The 21635-nt window shown below is 34.8% G+C and overlaps 1 protein-coding gene and 1 long non-coding RNA gene across 2 annotated transcripts in view; both read right to left on the bottom strand.

Annotated features, from left to right (window-relative positions):
• Nucleotides 1-838: 838 nt before the first annotated feature.
• Nucleotides 839-1489, bottom strand: LOC134803826 (uncharacterized). The gene is made up of 2 exons (XR_010146025.1): nucleotides 1043-1489; nucleotides 839-1010 (listed from the first exon to the last, which is right to left on the bottom strand). It is a non-coding gene; the product is annotated as an uncharacterized LOC134803826 (long non-coding RNA).
• Nucleotides 1490-8481: 6992 nt separating this feature from the next.
• LOC134803801 (serine/threonine-protein kinase BRSK2) overlaps nucleotides 8482-21635 on the bottom strand; it is a 49631-nt gene continuing 36477 nt past the window's right edge. The window contains exons 19-26 of the mRNA XM_063776638.1: nucleotides 21213-21382; nucleotides 18483-18587; nucleotides 16464-16545; nucleotides 15793-15933; nucleotides 13932-14053; nucleotides 13527-13586; nucleotides 9973-10060; nucleotides 8482-8716 (exon numbers count right to left, since the gene is read on the bottom strand). Of these exons, the coding sequence (XP_063632708.1) occupies nucleotides 8583-8716; nucleotides 9973-10060; nucleotides 13527-13586; nucleotides 13932-14053; nucleotides 15793-15933; nucleotides 16464-16545; nucleotides 18483-18587; nucleotides 21213-21382 (902 nt within the window). The 3' untranslated portion in view covers nucleotides 8482-8582. The remainder of the gene's footprint in view (nucleotides 8717-9972; nucleotides 10061-13526; nucleotides 13587-13931; nucleotides 14054-15792; nucleotides 15934-16463; nucleotides 16546-18482; nucleotides 18588-21212; nucleotides 21383-21635) is intronic.

The raw sequence follows: 21635 nt of genomic DNA, 5'->3' as shown, positions 1-21635 counted from the left end.
ATGAAACAGGAAAAATAAATCTTCTTTGGCAGCCAGTTACGAAAACCATAGTTATGAAAACGGACCAAAGGATAATTTTTCTATTGTTTATTAAGGATAAACGAAATGACATGAAATTAAAGTATTGTAAAACTTTCGATTGTTCTTATAGAATATAGACTACAATAAGATTGGGATATTTACTACATATAAAAAAACTCTAGGGGACAAATGTGCTTGGAAGGGGAAGTTAGTATTTTTTAGACAATAATTCCTCTCGTATAAAAAAAATAATTAGGAAAAACTGGCTTCGTCTCATTTAGTAAATTAGCATAATTTGTAAAAGTCACAAACATAACAGCTGTATATATGACATCACATTGCCATTATGTATGTAGTTGTATTGTAGGTATAGGTACATAGTTTATAGTATATGTAATTTGCATTTGTTTTTGCTGAAATCAATTTTTTTGTATGATGTAACTTAACTACGTAATAAAAATATCGTTTATTTTATGATATAAAAACATCACAAAATCAGGAAGAATGGAAATATTATTTTTTGTGTATTTACGAAGGATTTTGGTAAAAACTGTAACATTAGTTGTAACTGACTTAATTATTGTGAATAAGATGCGTGATTAATGGTTATTAAAATTGTACAATAATAATATTTTTTTATTTGATCATCCTGTGACTTTGCCCCAATTAACTTCAAGTTTTCCCCAATTAATTTCAACTTTGCCCCAATTAATTTCAACTTTGCCCCAATTAGTTTCAACTTTGCCCCAATTTAATTTCATGGAAAGTATTCATAAAAAATATTATTATATACTTAAGTTGAAATGAAACGAAATCATTTAAATAGTTGTTTTATTTATTATTTTTTTATTAACCAATACCTTAAGCAATACAGTACAGATAGCGATGCTTATATTACGAATGTACAGCAGTCGCCTTAGAAAAGGCATAAGTCACATTATAAGAGCTCACGCCTTCTCCGGGCGTAGGTCTCCAAACAAAAACATTACCTCCTTCTGACGAAGTCGGGTAAAAAGCAAACGACTAACTTCGAAGACCTTAAATATATTACAATAGTCACAAACACATCAAAATAACAGTTTATTATTAGTATTACATTTTGCCCGTTTAGTACACACTAGGAGCATTTGAAAGTTTTTATAGCATAAAAAAGACGTCGAATGCCTCTAGTGAGTTTGTAAGGTTATGTTCATTTCCATATTAAATGGTATAATTATGTTCAAGGAACGCTAGAAAAAGTAACAAATAAAACCTTTTTAACGAAAACAAAAATTTTAACAATTTTTTATTATAATCAACATAAGAAGTAAGAATTGGGCAAAACAGGAAAAAGTTCTAAGCGTTTAGATATTTGAAATGATAGAGTATATGTGACAGTTCATGAAAAGGTTGATTTACACTTGTAAACGTATCCGATATTGCTCAATAACTTTTGTCAAATTTGCCTAGAATCAATACGTAGGTATACCATTTAACATACCGTACAGATGACTAATTTTTTTAGCGTTAGTAACCCATGAGGGGTCTATTTTTTTTACATTTCAGGCCTTTTCATACTGTCACAATCAAGTGGAAAATGAATATTGTATTGGCCATTTTTGCTAAACGCTCAAGTCGTTTCTATCATAAAAAGCTAAATCACCAATATACTTTCATCAATTGAGTACAAAATTACATTTCACAATGTTTAGATGGTCAAAATAAAATGGGACCATGGCTCCCGCTCCTCAAGATCCCATTTTACTCGGACCATCATATTTTTGAACACAAAAATATATCATATTTTTATTTATACACGTGGGGTCTGACTTAAAGGCAATATCATTACAATAAACAATATACAATTTATTTATGACTTAAATGATCCATCCATTCTCTCAACTATGACATAACCTACCTTTACCGACTTATCTTTTTTAAGGCATATACTATTGCATTTTTAAGCATACCTAGAGAGTTGGGAAAAATACTGGACGCCATATTAGGACTGAAGTATCTTGGTACAAGATTTTTTGTACTTTTTATAAGAATCAGACGATGAAGATTGACAAGTGTTTTAGACTTATGACTTATCTAATAATAAGCAATCCAGGATGGCTTTAAATTCAATTTTATGTAGGTGTTTTTACGCTGAAGGATATTTTATCAATTTATATTTAGATTTATGTGATAAAAATCACATACAAATGCACATTATGATAAAATTCATCGAAACAACATAGGTGTTATATTTGGCAGACTGGTCATCATTATTAATGATAATACGCAGATAATCTGAAAAGTATGATGGAAGAAAATAGTTAAGTGCGGTAAAGATATATTATACCTGACATATGATATGTGACTTCAGGTAATCAATGATATATGCATGACAGGGGCAATGTGTGATGACAAATAAATGTATGTACAAATGTTTGTAGCAGTTGACAAGGTACAATACTAAAAATTTCATGATCTGTAACACTAGGTATATATTGTACCAACCTCATACTGTATAAATACAAATAAAGAATTTCTGATTCTGATTCTAAGAAACTGTTTTTTGAGTTGTGTTGTGAAGATTATAGATCGAAATAACTAATACAGATATAGTGCATAATTATTTTCCTTCGTATTTTCACGGAAACGTACGAACATGTCTTGCTATTTCAGTCAGCCTCGGTACAAAAACTACTGATGTTGACTGAAGTAGCATGACAAATACGAACGTTTCCGAGAAAATACGATGGAAAACAATAATGCACCACATCTGTAATTAGGGAACCATTAAATTAGTTGTATGATAGCCAATGATTTTCATGTTGTAAAAAGTTTCATGTCAAAAGTTGGCAAAGTTATGTATTTATTATTTACTCTGTAAGGTGTATAATTTACAGATAAATTAATTTAAACCTTGTCAACTGCTAACGCTTATACTAAACTTATAAATAACGAGATCATTATTATAAATAAACTAGCACCTGAACATAAATTACGAACTAATTGTAATTAATATAATTGTAATAAATGTACAAATATCAACGAGTATAGTAACTTTACATCCAATACTGCAATGTTCCATCAACGATGTAGTTTATTGAAACCAGAAATTACTGATTAGTTAGAAACTTTGCCCATAATCACTTTACGAAATAACATAAACGCACTTTTTTAAATTTGTTTTCGAGTAAGTGAATTTGCTTTATCGTATAATAGTTTACGATTTTAAAATAAAGTGGGCAAAGTTATATCAAACGGGCAAAGTTACATAATCTTTTAAAAATAACTCAATAAGAGCCGTTTCTGACAGAACACTGCTTCATGAAAATTATATAAATTAGTGACTAGATGTGTTTTATGTTACCTATGACATTTGTGATGTTTAGGCGATTTTTTTGTATATGATAAAAATACGTGATTCTGTATTTTATATGGATGAGATCTACAATAAAATTATATTTTGCGTACTTAATACAGACACATTTATCGCTCTCTGAAGTTTCATAATACAGTAATATTCAACTATATGGTTTATACAACTTTAAATGAAGTTTTAACAAATAAAACAAAATAATAGTTTAAATTAAATTAAATATAATTTCATAACCCTTTCATTTGTTGATTAAGCTTTCGATATTTAGAATTATGTGTATTTATGTATGTCGTTGCTATCATATAATAATCATCATAGTCGCCATCAGAAACAATGGAGCGGCCAAGTTGCTCAAATATATCTGAATCTGCACTTTAAGTTCTTGATAATAGAAGCTTTGTTCAGATATTTGTGAACACCTTGGCCGCTCCGATATATCTAATCATCTGATGGCGACCAACTATTAGATATCTTTGTCATTTATAATCATTACCACAAATGAAAGGGTCTCCAAGTCAGATTAAATTGACATATTTGTTACATATGGCAAGTTTCGCCCCTGCATCGTACAGTAATAGTATATTACAGGACATATAAGCATTTATACATATATTTAATGTGGACACCGGTTTCGACTAAGTTATGTGCACACTATATAATTTATTTATACATAGGAGGCAGAAATCGGAATGGTAACATGTATTATTTGACAGTTTTTTTTAAGTACTGTAATCTCCTTTGATTATACATTATGACGATCAGAAATAGAAAATACATGAATATATACGTGTATGGTATACCATTGACCGATTCCTGCCGAATCTCTAAGCAGTGCCTATGGTTAATATGGCAGTAGGTAGGACAAGACAGATGACCGAAGGCAGTCGCAAAAAATATGTATTGCTCGTAAGTTTAAATAATGCTGGGAATTTAAAAGCATGAACAGTCATAGCATAGATATATACGTTTATGTCATGATAATTGACAAGGAATGTCACCAAACATCGTCATTTATGCTTTTACATATTTTTTATTTCAAGTGGTATGTGGGCAAAGTTATAAGTCACGTTTTTCTTATAACTTTGCCCACAAACAAAATAATACTGAACTGTCGGTCAAAAATCTTGTCCGAAAATTTAATAGGGTTTCTTTAAACACATTCTTTGCAAAAATACAGCGTTAAGTTTACATCTTCAGGCCTTAACTATTTTAATTATAATTCAGTACATGGATAGCATTTAAACATACAATGGGCGGTTTCAATAATGTTACGCGTTGGGGATACATCTTAATTTAAAGATCAGCCCATTTTGGTATTTTATTTTATGGGGATACACCTTAATTCTTTATTTTAACTAATGACTACGTACTTTGGTAATGAAATAATTTATTTCGCGTAAATTGATTCAAAAATCAAAATATAAAATTAAATTTACAAGAACTAACAGCGAATTTGCGAAAATATTGACAAGTCACTACAGATCTCGCGTTAGCTTTTGGAGCCATTTTATTTAAGCTTCACGCGATTTTTTAAATATAGATGTCGAATAACTTTATGTTATTTCCACCCATAATCACTATCTCTTTCGATGCCTATAGGAGAAAAAATTGTCACAAGATTTTTATTTGAATTCCGTTACCATTTTTCCTAGACTTTGTATGATGGTAACGGAATGGAAGGACCAATAAAATGTATAGGAAATTTTGTGACACGTTTTGTAAAGAGCTTGTGATTCTGAGTAGAAATAACATAAACATTCCCAAATTAACCAAATAAAGTGTAGTAAAACTTAAATAAAATGGTCCACCTATGTACCTATAAGTCTGTATCGTTAGGTATTAAAAAAAAAGTAAAAAAACAATTTGTACATTTTCGTGTAGTTATAACATTTATTGGTTAACCGAGCAATTAAAAAACCGCCTGGGATCAGTCACTGAACGACCTGACTTTAACCTATATTATTTGATCATGTAATGTTTCATCTACCCTCAACTGGCTTAAGGAGCCATTTGAGGGTAGATTTTGTTTACTTTTATTTAAATACCTAAAGATACAGAGTATAGGTGCAATGATTTTACAACAAATTTATAATGAGGAATTAAAGCCAAAATTAAACCATCTCCTATTCAATCTTATAACTAAGGTATAACCCCAACGCATATAACTTTTAACGTACATCAATTAAGCTTACTAGATACAGCTATTATATATAGTATATATAAAAAAATTCGCTAATTGTCATTGGGCGTTAAAACTCGAAATTTGGCTTCAAAATACCTTGAAAAAACCGACTCTGGGACCGAAAGAACTCCTATATTTGAAGATTTTTTGTATTTCCTATTTTTTAAATAGCATCTCCAATTAATATGCCAAATTGAGAGAAAATGACTTTATTTAATATGCCAAATTGAGAGAAAATGACTTTATTTAACTGTTTAAATAAAGTGCTACTTCATAAAATAGGAAATATTTGAAATCATTCTCCAAAAATCGTTAACAGTATATCATTATCGTTCAGCAGATTCGCCAGTAAATATATACAATACATCATAACTCCTTCAGAGTCGGTTAAAGATTGGAAGTTCGCCGAATTTTCTCGAAAATCGTGTTTGTAAGGAAGCGTCTGTGAGATTTTAAAAATCCTATAACCGTCATTGGCGTAACTACGAGTAATCAGAACCCCTAGTCATAGAGAAATATAGTAAGACAAGAGTGCTCACTTCATACATCAGTTTTGGTACCAAAAAGATTAGTATTTTCATAGTCGACATCTAGCATCGAGTAGCGGAATTATCAGTACTTTAAGTAGTAGTACTGTCAAATGACAATAGATGTAGCACCGACCGGAAAGTCTAATGCTCAACAATGTAAGACTCTTCTCTTACTATATTTCTCTATGCCCTTGTGTAAATTTCATTCGTTAGCGTGACGTGTGTTCGCGTTTGTGTTATATCTGTTTTTGTATGGGATTTTGAACAGCGCGCCAAGCGGGACGTTTTGGAAACTCAAAACTCCATACAAAATGACACTTTAAATTATTTTTCGCTGTTGCATAATTAATTATCAAAGAAGAATTTATTTGCTGTTTCTTGCAACAATTTCATCATATTTTCGCAGTTTTTCTATAGGTAAAGGGATAATTTTAGGGGTAATTTTCCTCCTCATATCCCTATAATAAGCAAATTGAGGCAGCAGTTACGTCATAGTTACGCCGATGTCAACTGTAAATAGCCAATTTATAAAAGTCCATCCGTTTCTATTTTTGTGCACTCCATACCAAGCCTAAGCCAATTAATTACCTAATACTTAATACTTTTTAGTTTTTGGCGTAAAAAACGAAATTTACTAGATGCTAATATCTGTGGTGTAAATGCCGTAATTGTTTTTCAATTATACCTAATTTTGCAACTTTGCCTAATCTTGCAACTTTGCCCACCCAAAATGTCACGTGAATTCCGCTCTTATGAATGTCAAAGTAAAAACATAATTCAAAACTCTGAGTAACGATTAATTAAAACAAAATATCGAACTCTGTATTGATTTAGTACTTAATTGTATTGAGTAAGTTTAAATATGAAATGCGGGCAAATTTAGTATATTAGAGTCAGACCAATAAAAGTCTGCAGCGATGTTGATAGCCCATGCAATGCAGGTGTTATTAATTACGTCATAATTTCATAGAAGTTTGACGTTTAAAATAACACTTGCACTGCTTGGGCTATCAAAATCGCTGCAGACTTCTCCTGGTCTGACTCTAAAATGTTTGGTAATTCACACCAAAGATATTTATAAGCGATTTAAAACTGTAAAAAAACTATTATCTGAACAACACGCGTATTATTTGTTTATTTAATACTAATACCTATTTAGGTATAATGATTTTTGGTGTAAATGTTACTACTTACTTCCATCTTTTACTTTGTTCCATTCTAACTAAAAAACCATTCTAAAGATTTTAATACAACCAACGTATTTGAAATCATTTGCGGTATTTATACATTTCAACGTGACGCCTCACAATATATTTGTCACATACAATTGTGACAAACTTTGTCTACTATGTGTATAGTACAAAATGTGGCATACAATAGTACACGTAATGTTCCATGTGAATATGTGTACTATTTTATGTTATATTTTATGGTGCGCTATCAAACAGTGTAAGATACAACTCCAATATGGTATCTACTCCGATGCAGTCGCTTGTTGGGTTACAAATATAGTAACAATTAACAATCGACCAGAGAATTTTATAATACCTATTGATGAATTTTAATTTCAAACATGTCTGAAAACTTTGAACTAACTTTGACAATAAAGCAAAATTTACTACAACTTTGCCAACAAGCTATAGAAATTTTGCCGAAATTATTCAGTAACTTTGCCCACCAAGACGTCACGTTAATTTGCCGATATGAATATCAATTTACTTTGCCAGCATACTATCGCACCTTTGCCAGCATGATTATACCAAGACGTCACGTATCACAAACTTTACCACAATTTTGCTCAAGTGAATAACAAAAGCATTCTACGGTACGGACATGTCCCGTACAAACGCATTTTTCATCTATTACCATTATTTCTGCATTATTAATCGAAGACGCATTTTAACACATTCACTGCCAAAAACCCGCTGCGTGGGTTCATTTTGTATTGGAAATGGCACTAAAAGTGTTAAAGTTCCTCGGTGAAAGAAAAATGTCATAACTAAAGTTTATAGTGTCTGTACGGGGCTCTGGTAGACTGCTCTCAAATACAACTTTACCCACACGCTATTTCGATATCGCCAATATAAAATTACTTTGCCTAAGGAAGAAGTCATGTTTGCCGCATTTACATAAAATATGCAACAACGTCACAAGGCAAATGATGAGTCTAATAGCGAACGCGAATACGTTCGAAAAGTAAAACGTATCGGGATAACAGTGGCTAGAGTCGGACCAAGTTAACACTCCATGGCATTTGCAATCGCAAAGTATGGCAATGTCATCATAAATGTCAAATTTCTATGAAAATAATACATGGGACCACTCGCTATTCGCCTCACACATGTAACTATCTTGTGTCTGACGCGAAGCCCAACAAATTTATTTGTCCCATGACTACAACTTTGCCCACACGTTACCTCAACTTAGCTGACATAGCATAACTTTGCCCAGGCAAGACATACGTAACTTCCAAGGTTAAGTGTTTGTAGTTTGTGTCTCACGCGACGCGGGGCAAGTCTCGCTCGCCGCGGCGCTCGCGTAAGCTGTTGTTGCGGCGCAGGTCGTCCTTGAGGGACGAGCGAGAGTCTAGCGAGTCTCGGTGCTCGGAGGACGAGCGTTTTGTGTGGGTGCCTGGGAAATAAACATAAACACTTAATTATTAATACGAATGTGGCAATGGGCAGGCCACATTGCACGCAGAGATGATGGCCGATGGGGTCGAAAAGTGCTCGAGTGGACACAACGGACTAGCAAGCGCAGCGTAGGACGTCCACCCACAAGATGGACAGACGACCTTGTTAAGGTCGCCGGAAGACGCTGGATGCGGGTCGCTTCCAATCGGTACGTATGGAGGTCCATGGGGGAGGCCTATGTTCAGCAGTGGACGTCTTATGGCTGAGATGATGATGATGATGATGAATACGAATGAATGAATTTATAACAATGTATGCACTTACTTAAATTTAATAATGAAATGTATATGTTAAATAATGTAATTTAAATGTAGAATAGTAATGTACCTATTGTAATATTATTATGACGTGTAAAATTTTATTGATTTTATTATTGAATTGAATTGAATTACTTACTAAAAAAATATTTACCTATTAAGTACTATAAACAACAAACAATAAAAGATCTTAAAAAATTTCAAACTAAAATTAAAAAATAAACTATAAATAATAAAATTTGCCCCAAATCGCCGTCTATTGGCAGCGCGCCCAGAAGGCTGGCACGTTGTATGGCAATGCTGATCCGCTGTTCTATAGTCTGTATCTTTAGGTATTTAAATAAAAGTAAACAAAATCTACCCTCAAATGGCTCCTTAAGCCAGTTGAGGGTAGATGGAAACATTACACGATCAAATAATGTAGGTTAAAGTCAGGTCGTTCAGTGACTGATCCAGGTGGTTTTGTAATTGGTCGGTTAACAAATAAATGTTATAACTACCCGAAAATTTACAAATTGTTTGTTTACTTTTATTTAAATACCTAAAGGTACAGAGTATAGATACGACCCAGCCCTCTGGTCACGCGTCAATTCCACTAAACTGCGGCTTTCTTTGAAAACCCTTAATTATTTTTTATTATTTTAGTAAGACGATAGATTTACCGCGCGAGGGTTATGAATTATGTTATTGTAGTCGATTTACAGAGTTTTTTCCAGGAAACAACAACCTGGAAAACATTTGGCTATTTCCACATACAATTTTACCAACCCACAACTTTACCTGACCTTAGTTTGCCCACCTTCTATTCTGCCCACTGACAATATTTCCCCCCTACAACTTTGGCCACATATAACTTTGCCTATGTACAACATATCCCCTTACAACTTTGCCCACCTATAACTTTGCTCACCTGTTTAATATCATAACTATATCTTACCGGGCAACTCTCTGGGACAGCTCATGATCTCGTGGTCGAGGGAGGCGGACGCCGGCTCGCGGTCGACGCGCCGCCGCCGCACACTTTGCTGCAATCGGACGACTGTCATCATGCATATTGATAGCGTTACAGCGATGCAGCACATGGGTACAAAAACGGTGTGCGAGCGAGACAGCGCTATAGACTTGCAGCGCTGTCTCACTCGCACACCGGAAAAAGATTATCAATCAAGCGTTTGTTCACATTTTCTTTAGGTTCTAAATTTGGTTATCACTAGAGCTAGAATTCTTCTGGCAAAGCAAGTCAATGAAATATCATAGTGAAATATATTTGTTTGTTCCAAATTGTTTTCAGGCGCCATTTTCTGACTTGGTAGTAAGATATCGGTGCGTGAGCGTTGGTGGCCTAGCGGGTGAGGAATGCGACTGTCAAATCAACGGCCGTGGGTTCGAACACCTTTTTTCCTCTCTGGGTTGGAAGGTAAACCCACCGGGGTAAAATCAATGAAGGGCCTCACGAGCAGATTTTAGCAAAAGTGAGAGTGAATATTTTTTTATTTTATTCGGTTAATCAGCTTCAAGCCGATAATTGGCAGGAAACGGCGCAGGATCGGGAAAAGTGGCGTGCTCTCGTTTCGGAGGCCAAGATCCTCGTTGGATCGCTGAGCCATATTAGTTAGTTATTCGGTTAATAGAACTGCTACAGCTATACCGAAAATTTAATCAAAATTCAAAACCAATTCGGTAAAAAAATATCTGATGAAGCTAAATATCCAAACACATTTCCATCATAAAATCATCTAACTTTGCCTAGATAGACATTCATATTTTTCAATGGGCAAAGTTACCCATGTAGGCAACTCTTGGTAACTTTGCCCATTGGATAATATAATTAATATAAAATAATTGGTATTAAAATACAGATAAATATTAAATACTTTACACTCCTTTTTAGGCAGTCGTGTTAAATAGGTCTAAACCATGAATGAAAGATAATAAATTTCAAATAATAAATAAATCTAATACCTTTAAACGAGCAATTCTTGTTTATTTATTTATATAAAGTCCATTTCAATAGAACTTGGGAACTATGTAAACAAACCGCCATATTGAAATTGTCTCTGAATGATGAATTTACTAGTGATGGGCAAGAGTCTCACTTAGTCCTTTACTTAAGGCCGTAACACACTATCGCACTGCATCACGACCTTGGTGCGTCGCACCCATAAGTCGTTTTTTTTGCATTAGAAAGAACTTGAAAGAAGGTAAGCCATCTTGACATGTCTTTTAATTACGCTTATTAAAAATCAGTAACTATTACTTATGAAAGCAGAAGAATATAAATGATCGTATTGGATTCATTATTGTTACATATTTGCCGTAACTTATTTTTAAAATGTGTTTTTCAATCAAAAACAAAGACATAAAGATTGTTTACCTTATTTTTAATGCTAAAATAAAACGAACTATACAGGGTGGAAAGATAAGTCGGGCCCTGGAGGGAAACTATCTTAAATCCTTAAGCTGGCTCATTTTACTTAAAGGAGACCATCCTTTATTTTTAGGGTTCCGTACCCAAAGGGTAAAACGGGACCCTATTACTAAGACTTCGCTGTCCGTCCGTCCGTCTGTCACCAGGCTGTATCTCACGAACCGTGATAGCTAGACAGTTGAAATTTTCACAGATGATGTATTTCTGTTGCCGCTATAACAACAAATACTAAAAACAGAATAAAATAAAGATTTAAATGGGGCTCCCATACAACAAACGTGATTTTTGACCAAAGTTAAGCAACGTCGGGAGTGGTCAGTATTTGGATGGGTGACCGTTTTTTTTTTGCTTTTTTTTTGTTTTTTTTTTGCATTATGGTACGGAACCCTTCGTGCGCGAGTCCGACTCGCACTTGCCCGGTTTTTTAAAAGAAACAAAACTGCATTCAAAGTATGACTATACTGAGAGTCGGGTAGTGTGTAGCGGCTTTACGAGTATATCACCAACTTTAGTCACAACACTACCCATCATAGACAATTGTAGAATGTAAAAGAAACAAAAACGTCATTACATCAGGGCCTAATAACCTAACTTATGAAACCATTTTAAACTTTTATTGAAATATCCAAGATACAGTTATATATTGTTGTATTTTACGGTAACGACCGCTTTAATAGTGTATAGTGTATGTGTTTCAATGGTGTTTGATGAGATGATGTGAAAATTCAAGGAGAAACAGTGACATAACAAAGTTACGTCCTTTGTTTACATAGTTTGCAAGTTCTATTGAAATGGACTTTATTTCGGGGATCTTTTTTTTTTTTTTTAATAAATATTATAGGGACATTCTTACACAAATTGACTAAGCCCCACGGTAAGCTCAAGAAGGCTTGTGTGGTGGGTACTCAGACAAGGATATATGTAATATATAATATATAAATACATAGAAAACAACCATGACTCAGGAACAAATATCTGTATCATCATACAAATAAATGCCCTTACCAGGATTCGAACCCGGGACCATCGGCTTCATAGGCAGGGTCACTACCCACTAGGCCAGACCGGTCGTCAAATCTTGTTGTGTTGGATCTTGTTTATTTATTTATATATTTCGGGGATCTCGGAAACGGCTCTAACGATTTCGATAAAATTTGCTATAGGGGGGTTTTCGGGGGCGATAAATCGATCTAGCTTGGTCTTATCTCTGGGAAAACGCGCATTTTTGAGTTTTTATATGTTTTCCGAGCGAAGCTCAGGTCTCCCAGATATTATATAATGATTTTTGACAAATTCAATGTTGTAATCATAAACATTGCTTGAATTATATTTAAACTGGTTTAGGGTTTTTTTTGTATGTTAGATCTTCTTCGTCGCTATCCCCACAGCTGAGGGTCGTGACCACCATAAGTAGCGCTATCTATAAGAAGTCTCCAGGCTGCTCTGTTCTGAGCCTGATGAAGTGCGGACTGTGTGCCACTATTAATTGCCTCCAGGAGAGGATCCGTCCAGCGAGTTGGAGCTCTGCCTCTACTTCTTGTTCCCTCGACACGGCCAATCATTATGATTTTCTCGATTTAATTTTATGATTTTGATTTTATGTTAGATACTTGTTTCATAATGATGAATATAACCTTTAATAATAGGGAAATTCGTCAATAACTGGCCACTATTTAATAACTGGCCACCTTAAACTAAAAATGAATTCTATTCACCTATAAAACGAAATTCTGTTCATAGGTGAGTAGAATTCATTTTCAGTTTAAGGTGGCCAGTTATTAGCCGGTGGCACAGAATAAATAATAGTACTAGGTACAGAAGACTCACTCTCATACAAAACGCGTCTGTCACGATCAGGACATATATGGCCGCTAGGTGGCGACAGCGCCACGCGCGGCTTATGGCTAGCCACCAAAATTGGTGTGGAACGGATGTACTTTTAGTTACCTGTTGCAAAGAGGCGAAATCGCGGAGTGAGCCACGCCTGCCGGTGGCCAGTTATTGACGATTTAATGTATGTTTAAAATGCAATAATATAAATGTATGAAGGAGTAAATACTTACTTTGTATCCGCTCGAACCGCTGGTTACTGACGAACTCGAACCCAGGGTGTGGGATCCGTTCTGTATGAATAATATTGATATTGATTTATTTATTTTAATTAAACACCAATGGAGCATTTTATGAAATAGGGTATTTGACCACTAGTCAAATCAGTCTCTTTATTCGAACTGTCAAAACTATTTTGCTAGTATGGAATTTATATGAAACACTAGCATGTGACGTCACGATCAAATTACCTTCTCTTTATAGTTTTACACGGGTTTTTAAATAGAAATTTTGTCTAAAAATAACTACTGTCTATGTTTCTCTATTAACCTTCTGGTGCTTTATGGTGTAAAATAATTTATTTTAAATACAGTCTAATACCCTATGCAGTAATTTTTTTGCCATCGTGTATAACGCACCTGGTCTAGGTTGTCTATGGAGTTGTGGCTGGTGTTGGTGGGACTCTTCGTGGTATCGAAGGCGGTGTCCTCGTGTTCTTGATGATGAGGAGTTTCCGGGCTGTCTGGGATCTCGTTGGCCGCTAAAAATAAATATTAGGAGACATCTTACATAAATCAACTTAAGCAAAGCTTGTACTATGGGTGCTAGGCGACGATATACATGTTTCAATTTCAATTATCATTTATTTAAGGACCAACTGAGATCATTTTTGTTAGTACCTACTTGCGACTATGACTTATATAGTATTTTATACAATCGTGATATAATAGAGAGCTTTTCAGTCCAGTACCGTAAACACATCGTACCTTAGTACGAGATTGAAAAGCTTGATTATATCAATATTGTATACAATACTTTTTCTACGCGTCAACAAAAATAATACTTTAAACTAGTAGAATCATTTAGGTAAACAAACCAAAAGTATATAGCTAAGATACGCGAACAGCCGCGATACCTTCATGTCCTTCATACTCGTACGCACCCCGGCCGCCGCGCCCCGCGCCCCACGGCGGGCTGGTCAACGACACCGTCTCGTAACTCATGAGGCCCTGGTACTTGCTCCGCGCTAAATTCAATTTTTAGACAGTTTTTTCTTGATTTTGGCCACCGTAACCTATGGAGACTAACAAGCAACGCTAAGTGGTTTTCGTAGTCAATGGATGTTGCTATATTAAGGGTCTCACATGCGCGTTTCTGACTTACGAGTATAAACCAATTGTTTCTACTATACAACCTAAAATAAATAATTTGGTTCATCCTTTTGATCGCGGCGAGCTGTGATTGGTCAATTTCATTATAGTTGACTAAACTGTATCGAAATGAATATTATAGTTGAGTTGGGAGCCCACACATTAAAAATACCCAATTGCAGTTTGGTATAAGAAATCTTAATTCAAGAATTATAGTCGACGAGTAAAAAAAAAATATTTATAGTATTATACTCTATATACTTACCAAAAAGAATAGATAGTATAGAGGGGTCCTGTCATTGTAAATTTTGTAGTCACAGTAAATTTACTGCCATCTATCGACACACGACTAAAACTCAAAATGAAAACGTATAAAGTTATCAAAAAATTTATATAATATGGATAAATGATTTTATTATTTTTATATCATTTTGATCCATGTTCATTCAACTAATATCTATGTGTTAAAATTGTTAAATATGAAACGGTGTCGTCACGCCATCTAGCCGAGGATAGGCTAAAAGTGTGTGCGCCATCAATTCGAGAATGACTTTTGCTTCAATTCCGAGGCACGTTTTTTCCTTAGACTTTATTCGTCTTATACGAAGTTAGATATGTCTTTGATACTTACTATACAATTTTATTCTGTTATAATGAAAGTTAAACAAATTAGTTGAAATTAAAAAGAAATGAACACACACAGACACATATAGATAAATAAATACATATATATAGAAAACACCCATGATTCGGGAACAAATATTTGTGTTCATCACAGAAATAAATGCCTTTACCGGGATTCGAAATAGATAGGGAGTTTTTAATATTTCTTAAACTAAGTATGAGTAATTATGATACATGAATTTTATTTCAATTCTAAATCATTTATAATTTAATTTAAGTATGTAGTAATGCTATTAATTAAATAGATTGTTTTCTAATCATTTATTTAAATACAATTTATTTTTATTTCTAAATTCAATCGTATTTATATTTCATTAACATTATAAATATTTATTTTACTCCGTTATTTATTTTATTTTTGCATCATTTCACTTTCAAGTCTCAAACGGTACTCAAGTTCAGGGTATTTTAGTACAAGACGAAGAAGAATTTAATGAAAACTCACGATGCGAGGGTATATTTCTCCTCGACGCCCTGGGGGAGGGCGGGTGCAGCGGGTGCAGCGGCGGCGCGCGGCCTGCCCCCGGCGCGCGGCACACGGCGCCCTGCACCACCTCGCACACGCGCCGGAAGCGGCGGATGTTGCCTGTGGGGAGACACACACACGGACTTTCATTCTTAGGGCTCATTTAGACACTGCGAGAACTCGCATGCGAGTTTCATTACATTGCGGGTTTTGATCGGTCGGTTAAATTGGACGTAATCAACTGTCCGCAATGTAACTAAAATCGCATGCGAGTTCGCGCGCCTTCTACATCAGGCCTTAAGCGGGATTTACATTACGAAATTGGTGGCGAGAAATTAATTTCATGACATTAGTTTTACTAATAATTTCACGTGTAATTTAATATTTTCATAATGCATGCATTAATTTCATGAAAGCAAGTCAATTTCGTGCCCTGCGCGATTTTTGGTAAAATTAGTGTCACGCAACTACATAATTTATAATATAAAAGCGACGAGAAAACTCAGTGTCGCTAAAATGTCAAAATTGAACACGATTTTATATTTCGTCAACTTTACTCATATTTCTGAGTTTCATTATAAGTTTATATATATATGTACAATATTCACAAGTTACAATTGTATAATATAAATTTCCCAAAAAAAACTTACCTGATAATAACGTGAAAGTAATAGCGTATAGATATTCCTTCCCATTCTCGCCCGGCGCCTTAGTTATTGTTGAAATATCAACCTGAAACATACAATTAATTACTTATTTAAATTAACCAATAAAATTTATTCAATCTAACCAGAGCTATTCAACTTTTTTACTTTGAAAAAAAAAACACCTTTTCTTAACGTACAGAGATCAATACATACAGCTACAGATCTATTGCATAATTATTTTCCGTCGTATTTTCACGAAAACGCACGAACGTGTCTTGCTATTTCAGTCAGTCTCGGTACAAAAAATACTGACGTTGACTGAAGTAGCATGACAAATACGAACGTTTCCGAGAAAATACGATGGCAAAGGATTGTTCACTACATCTATAACTATATATGTGACGTCCCACGGTCAAAGGTACCTTATGGCGGGTATGGAGTTATGCATACCCCAGTAATCTACAATAAATAAGCTATCGATAACACAAAAGATCAACCTTCTAGGTTGCGTAGTTACAGAGATATGATTTTTTGAAAATAATGTTGTGAAATGAGCAACTTTACGATAGAGAAGTTTTAAGTTTAGCCGCCTAAAAAACTATGTTCCTGAAGTAAGTTACATAGTTGACTACAAATAATAATGCCTTATATATCTGAGATTAAAAAAATATTGCGACTTGTTCTGTAATGCAAATAGAAACTTTTGATATCGACTGATTTATGTGTATACTAACCAATCTCTTGAAAATAAAGTTTTATTTCATTTTCACGATTGATTGCAATGCGCTCTCAAGATTTAAATTTTATCTATTAGAAAACGACACTGACAGACAGTTTAAGCAAAAAACAATACCGATTTAGAGGTGAAAATGTATTTTCTGACTTTTTCATATAAAATCACAAAATTGAATATTTTTACTTTTAATGTGACACACAATCAATTTTTCTGAGCACATGTCATTCAAATGAAATAAATCCTAAAACCCCAACTAAATACTATATTTAACCCCTTATGCCACTTTAAACTTACATAACAATAACAGTATTTGCTCCATACATTTACGAAAAGGTACCTTATGGAAATAAATCTAATAATACATCACTACAAAATATCAATCATATTATAGTTTATCTTTTATGAATAGAAAATATTTATTTACATTAAACTGCCCCCAATTTAATTAGTTCTTCGTCATAATAATCTTAAAAAAGACCAATAATTTGTATGTAATGAAAAGGTACCTTGTGGTCAAGTTACATGATGAGGCATGATGATGATGGAACAGTTAGGATAAACTAATAATATTTTGGGGTGAAGATGGTATAAATCGTCTATTTCTTATCAATAATATATTTCGGTTGCTATTGAAGATAAGCGGCATTGAGGTTCAATGACCTCAGATATTCCATAAGGTAATGCGTCGGGTATTGGCATTTTTCAGCAAACCAATGGCTGATTTACTGCATGCGACCAAACCAAATGAAGATTATTCTAGTTAAGAAAGACTTGACGAGAGTAACTTTGATATAATAGCAGTCTACTTGGATTTGTGATGTCGGTCTATGTACGGTTATAATATTTGCGAGGCGCCCCAACCAGAACTGAAATTATCAAATTAGTTTTGCAGAATGCTAATACAGTTCTCTACCAAACTTCTTTTCCCGTATTGACTAGTTTTTTTGGGAATTTTCAATCATTTTTCCATAAGGTACCTTTTCTACTAAACTCTGAGACGACATTACTAGGCTTATAACTAACTTATAACAAAAATAAAAACAGGTAAACAAACGTTACGCATTAAGGTTTCAGATCACACAATAAAAAAAAATTGAGCATTTTTTCACCTCTTTACAAAACATTTAATATCTCCGAAACTAGAAACCCTCATAAGGTACCTTTTCCCGTGGAACGTCACATATGTATAATTATGTACATACATAATACATAGAAATTTACATAGATTTCTATAAGATGTGCGGTAACTCAGAGCAACGGCAACTATGGATTTTTAAGCGTCTCACCTGAAACCGGACGTGTCTCTGAAACATGGCGGGCGCGTTGGAGCCCCTCTTGTACTCCACCCGGAAAGACATGGGGCTCAACACGCTGTGGGACAGCTCTGCTATCTGAAATTTAATAGTACATTATTGTCGAGGCTCGGAAGTAGCTACTTGCAGGCTGAGGATTCGTTTTAAACGGACGACCTTGGGAGTCCGTTTAATTGAATCCGAAGCCAGCAAGTAGCCTTCCAGCCGAGTCATATATAGTGCTTTTCTCAAAAATGGTGCAAGAAATATAAATATCATAGAAATATTTTACAAAAGCAACTTTCTTACGTATATATTTTCACAGAAAAAAGTAGAAACAATTGAAAAAATTAGCTTTGCCGCCTTTTTACTTTTTTAATAAAAAAATAGAAGTGTATTTTTCTGCCGAAAATACGCCAACCTATTTGAGACAGCTAAATAGTCGCGGTACTAATCATCTGTTTGGCTGTTTAATGGGCCTGTGCCTTCATTTGATATGGCCATTTCAACTTTTAAAAAGTTTGGAACTCGACAAATAATGGAATTTGTATGCAACATTGCAGTCCCAAAATCGAGACTGCAATGTTTTTAACTTTTTAATTTTTGACTGACCATAAACTACGCGCTTCGCAACCTATTTTTTAAACGGCAAAGTCGACTTTGCCGTCCATTTTTGAGAAAAGATTATTGTTTTACTACGAGTCAACAAAAATAATACTTTAAACTAGTAGAATCATATAGGTAAACAAACCAAAAGTATACAGCTAAGATACGCGAGCAGCCGCGACACCTTCATGCTCGTACACGTCCCGGCCGCCGCGTTGGTCAACGACACCTTCTCGTAACTCATGAGGCCCTGGTACTTGCTACGCGCTAAATTCAATTTTTAGACAGTTTTTTTCTCGATTTTGGCCACCGTAGCCTATGGAGACTAACAAGTAACGCTGTGGTTTTCGTAGTCTATGGATGTTGCTATATTAAGGGTGTCACATGCGCGTTTCTAGCTTATGAAGCACTTGTTTCTACTATATGTAAAACCTTTAATAAATACTTTATTACCACCATTAGAATCGTTATCAAACCTTATACTTCATTTTTTTAGCATTAGAAAGAACTTGCAAGAAGGTAAGCGATTTTGACAAGTCTTTTAATTGAAAAACGCTTTTTAAAAATCATAATTTAATACTTATGAAAGCAGAATAAATAAATGATAAATGATGATAATATAAATGATCGTATTAGATTCATAATTGTTACATATTTGCCGTGACTTATTTTTAAAATGTGTTTTTCAATTAAAAGACACATCAAGATTGTTTACCTTATTTCTAATGCTAAAAAAAACGAACTATAGGGTATTCCACCATCATTAATAGCGTACGGACAGGCCCCAATTTCACATCGGTGACAGGTGCGACGAATTGTAAAATCACTGTTGCTGACGTCACAGGCATCCATGGGCTACGGTTACCGCTTACCATCGGGCGGGCCGTATTCCTGTTTGCCACCATCATTGTATTATTAAAAAAAACTTTATTATATCGGATAAAAACAGATATTTCTCTTGCGAGGTTTCTGACAATTGTCAAAGATTTAGAAGAATTGTAGGTAATTCTTGACAGGTAATGAGTTATATGTCGGAATTTCGTGACAATTGTAGTGTTTCTTGTGACAATTGTCAGAAACCTCGCAGGAGAAATATCTGTCTTTATCCGATATAATAAAGTTTTTTTTAATAATACAATGATGGTGGCAAACAGGAATACGGCCCGCCCGATGGTAAGCGGTAACCGTAGCCCATGGATGCCTGTGACGTCAGCAACAGTGATTTTACAATTCGCCGCACCTGTCACGTTGGTGAAACAGGGGCCAGGTGGTGGCATTCTGGACAGAGAGGGCAATGGAGTCGCTTAGGTATATTTTATGATTAAATGGGTTTTGCACAAATTTCGCAAAACTTTGAATGCAGACGTGATCCGGTCAAAAATTAAGAAATTCAAAATGGCGGCGTCTTTTCGGTCTCTTTAAATGGGAAAACTTACACTCAAGAAGGTATGTATGAGGTCCGCTTTGACAGTAGCACGACGGGCCGATTGCATAACAAACTACAACTAATATTACAAGCGGAACTCCTTTTCTAATTTCACGTATTAAATAAGGAGTTCCGCTTGTAATATTAGTTGTAGTTTGTTATGCAATCGGCCCCAGATCGGACCACAGACGAAGAAATTCAAAATGGCGTCGACTTTTACAATAATTTTTAGAGCATATCTTTTATTTTTTGCCATTTTTATATATTGTGACCCATTTTGCCACTTTTGTGTTATTTCTACTCAGAATCACGAGCTATTTCGATCCTAATGGGTTAAAAAAATGTCCCAGAGTTTTATTCCTATTGTGTCACCATTACCCCATATACTTTGTATGGCGGTAACAAAAAGGAAAGTTTGAAAAATGTATGGAAATTTTAGGACACTTTTTTTATAAGAATGAAAAGGGGTCGCGATCCTGACTAGAAATAACACAAAAGTGGCAAAAAAGGTCACAATATATAAAAACGGCAAAAAATAAAAGAAACGCTCTTTAACCTCTTTTTTCTTTTTCTTTTTTTCTTTAGGCGTCCATAGGCTACGGTGACTGCTTACCATCAGGCGGGCCGTATGCTTGTTTGCCACCGATGTGGTATTAAAAAAAAACAGTTTTTCAACGGGATATTGGACTTACACTCAAGAAGGCATGTATGAGGTCCGCTTTGACAGTGGCCAGGGGTTTCCCCTTGACGAGTGCCGTGAAGGTTTCCTCCTTATCAGCTGACAGGAGGAGCGACCCGAACCAGGAGCGCTTGGTTAACTCTGGCGATGTTTCCGGGGTCAGGTGGACTTCTTCTGATGACGCTAAAGGTAAAAAGAGGACAGTTAGGTGGTATCCAGAGGGGCCTGATCAAATCGGTCGATTTGATCAGGAAAATAATTGGCGCCAATCTCATCTAGCGTTCACACGTACACAATTTAATCACCAATTTTAGAACCATAAACAAACGCACGTACAGAGCCTAGCTGTAAAATTAAGCCTTCCAGCCGGTTCGGCGTGGATTTTAACTTATGCCTTGCGCTGGTTCATTGGCCTCGCCAAATCGACACCCGTTTC

The sequence above is a fragment of the Cydia splendana genome, chromosome 27 (genome assembly GCF_910591565.1).
Source record: "Cydia splendana chromosome 27, ilCydSple1.2, whole genome shotgun sequence".
In the NCBI taxonomy this organism is placed as follows: domain Eukaryota; kingdom Metazoa; phylum Arthropoda; class Insecta; order Lepidoptera; family Tortricidae; genus Cydia; species Cydia splendana.
Note: the sequence above shows the minus strand (reverse complement) of the source record. Positions and strands in the feature narration are given on the sequence as shown.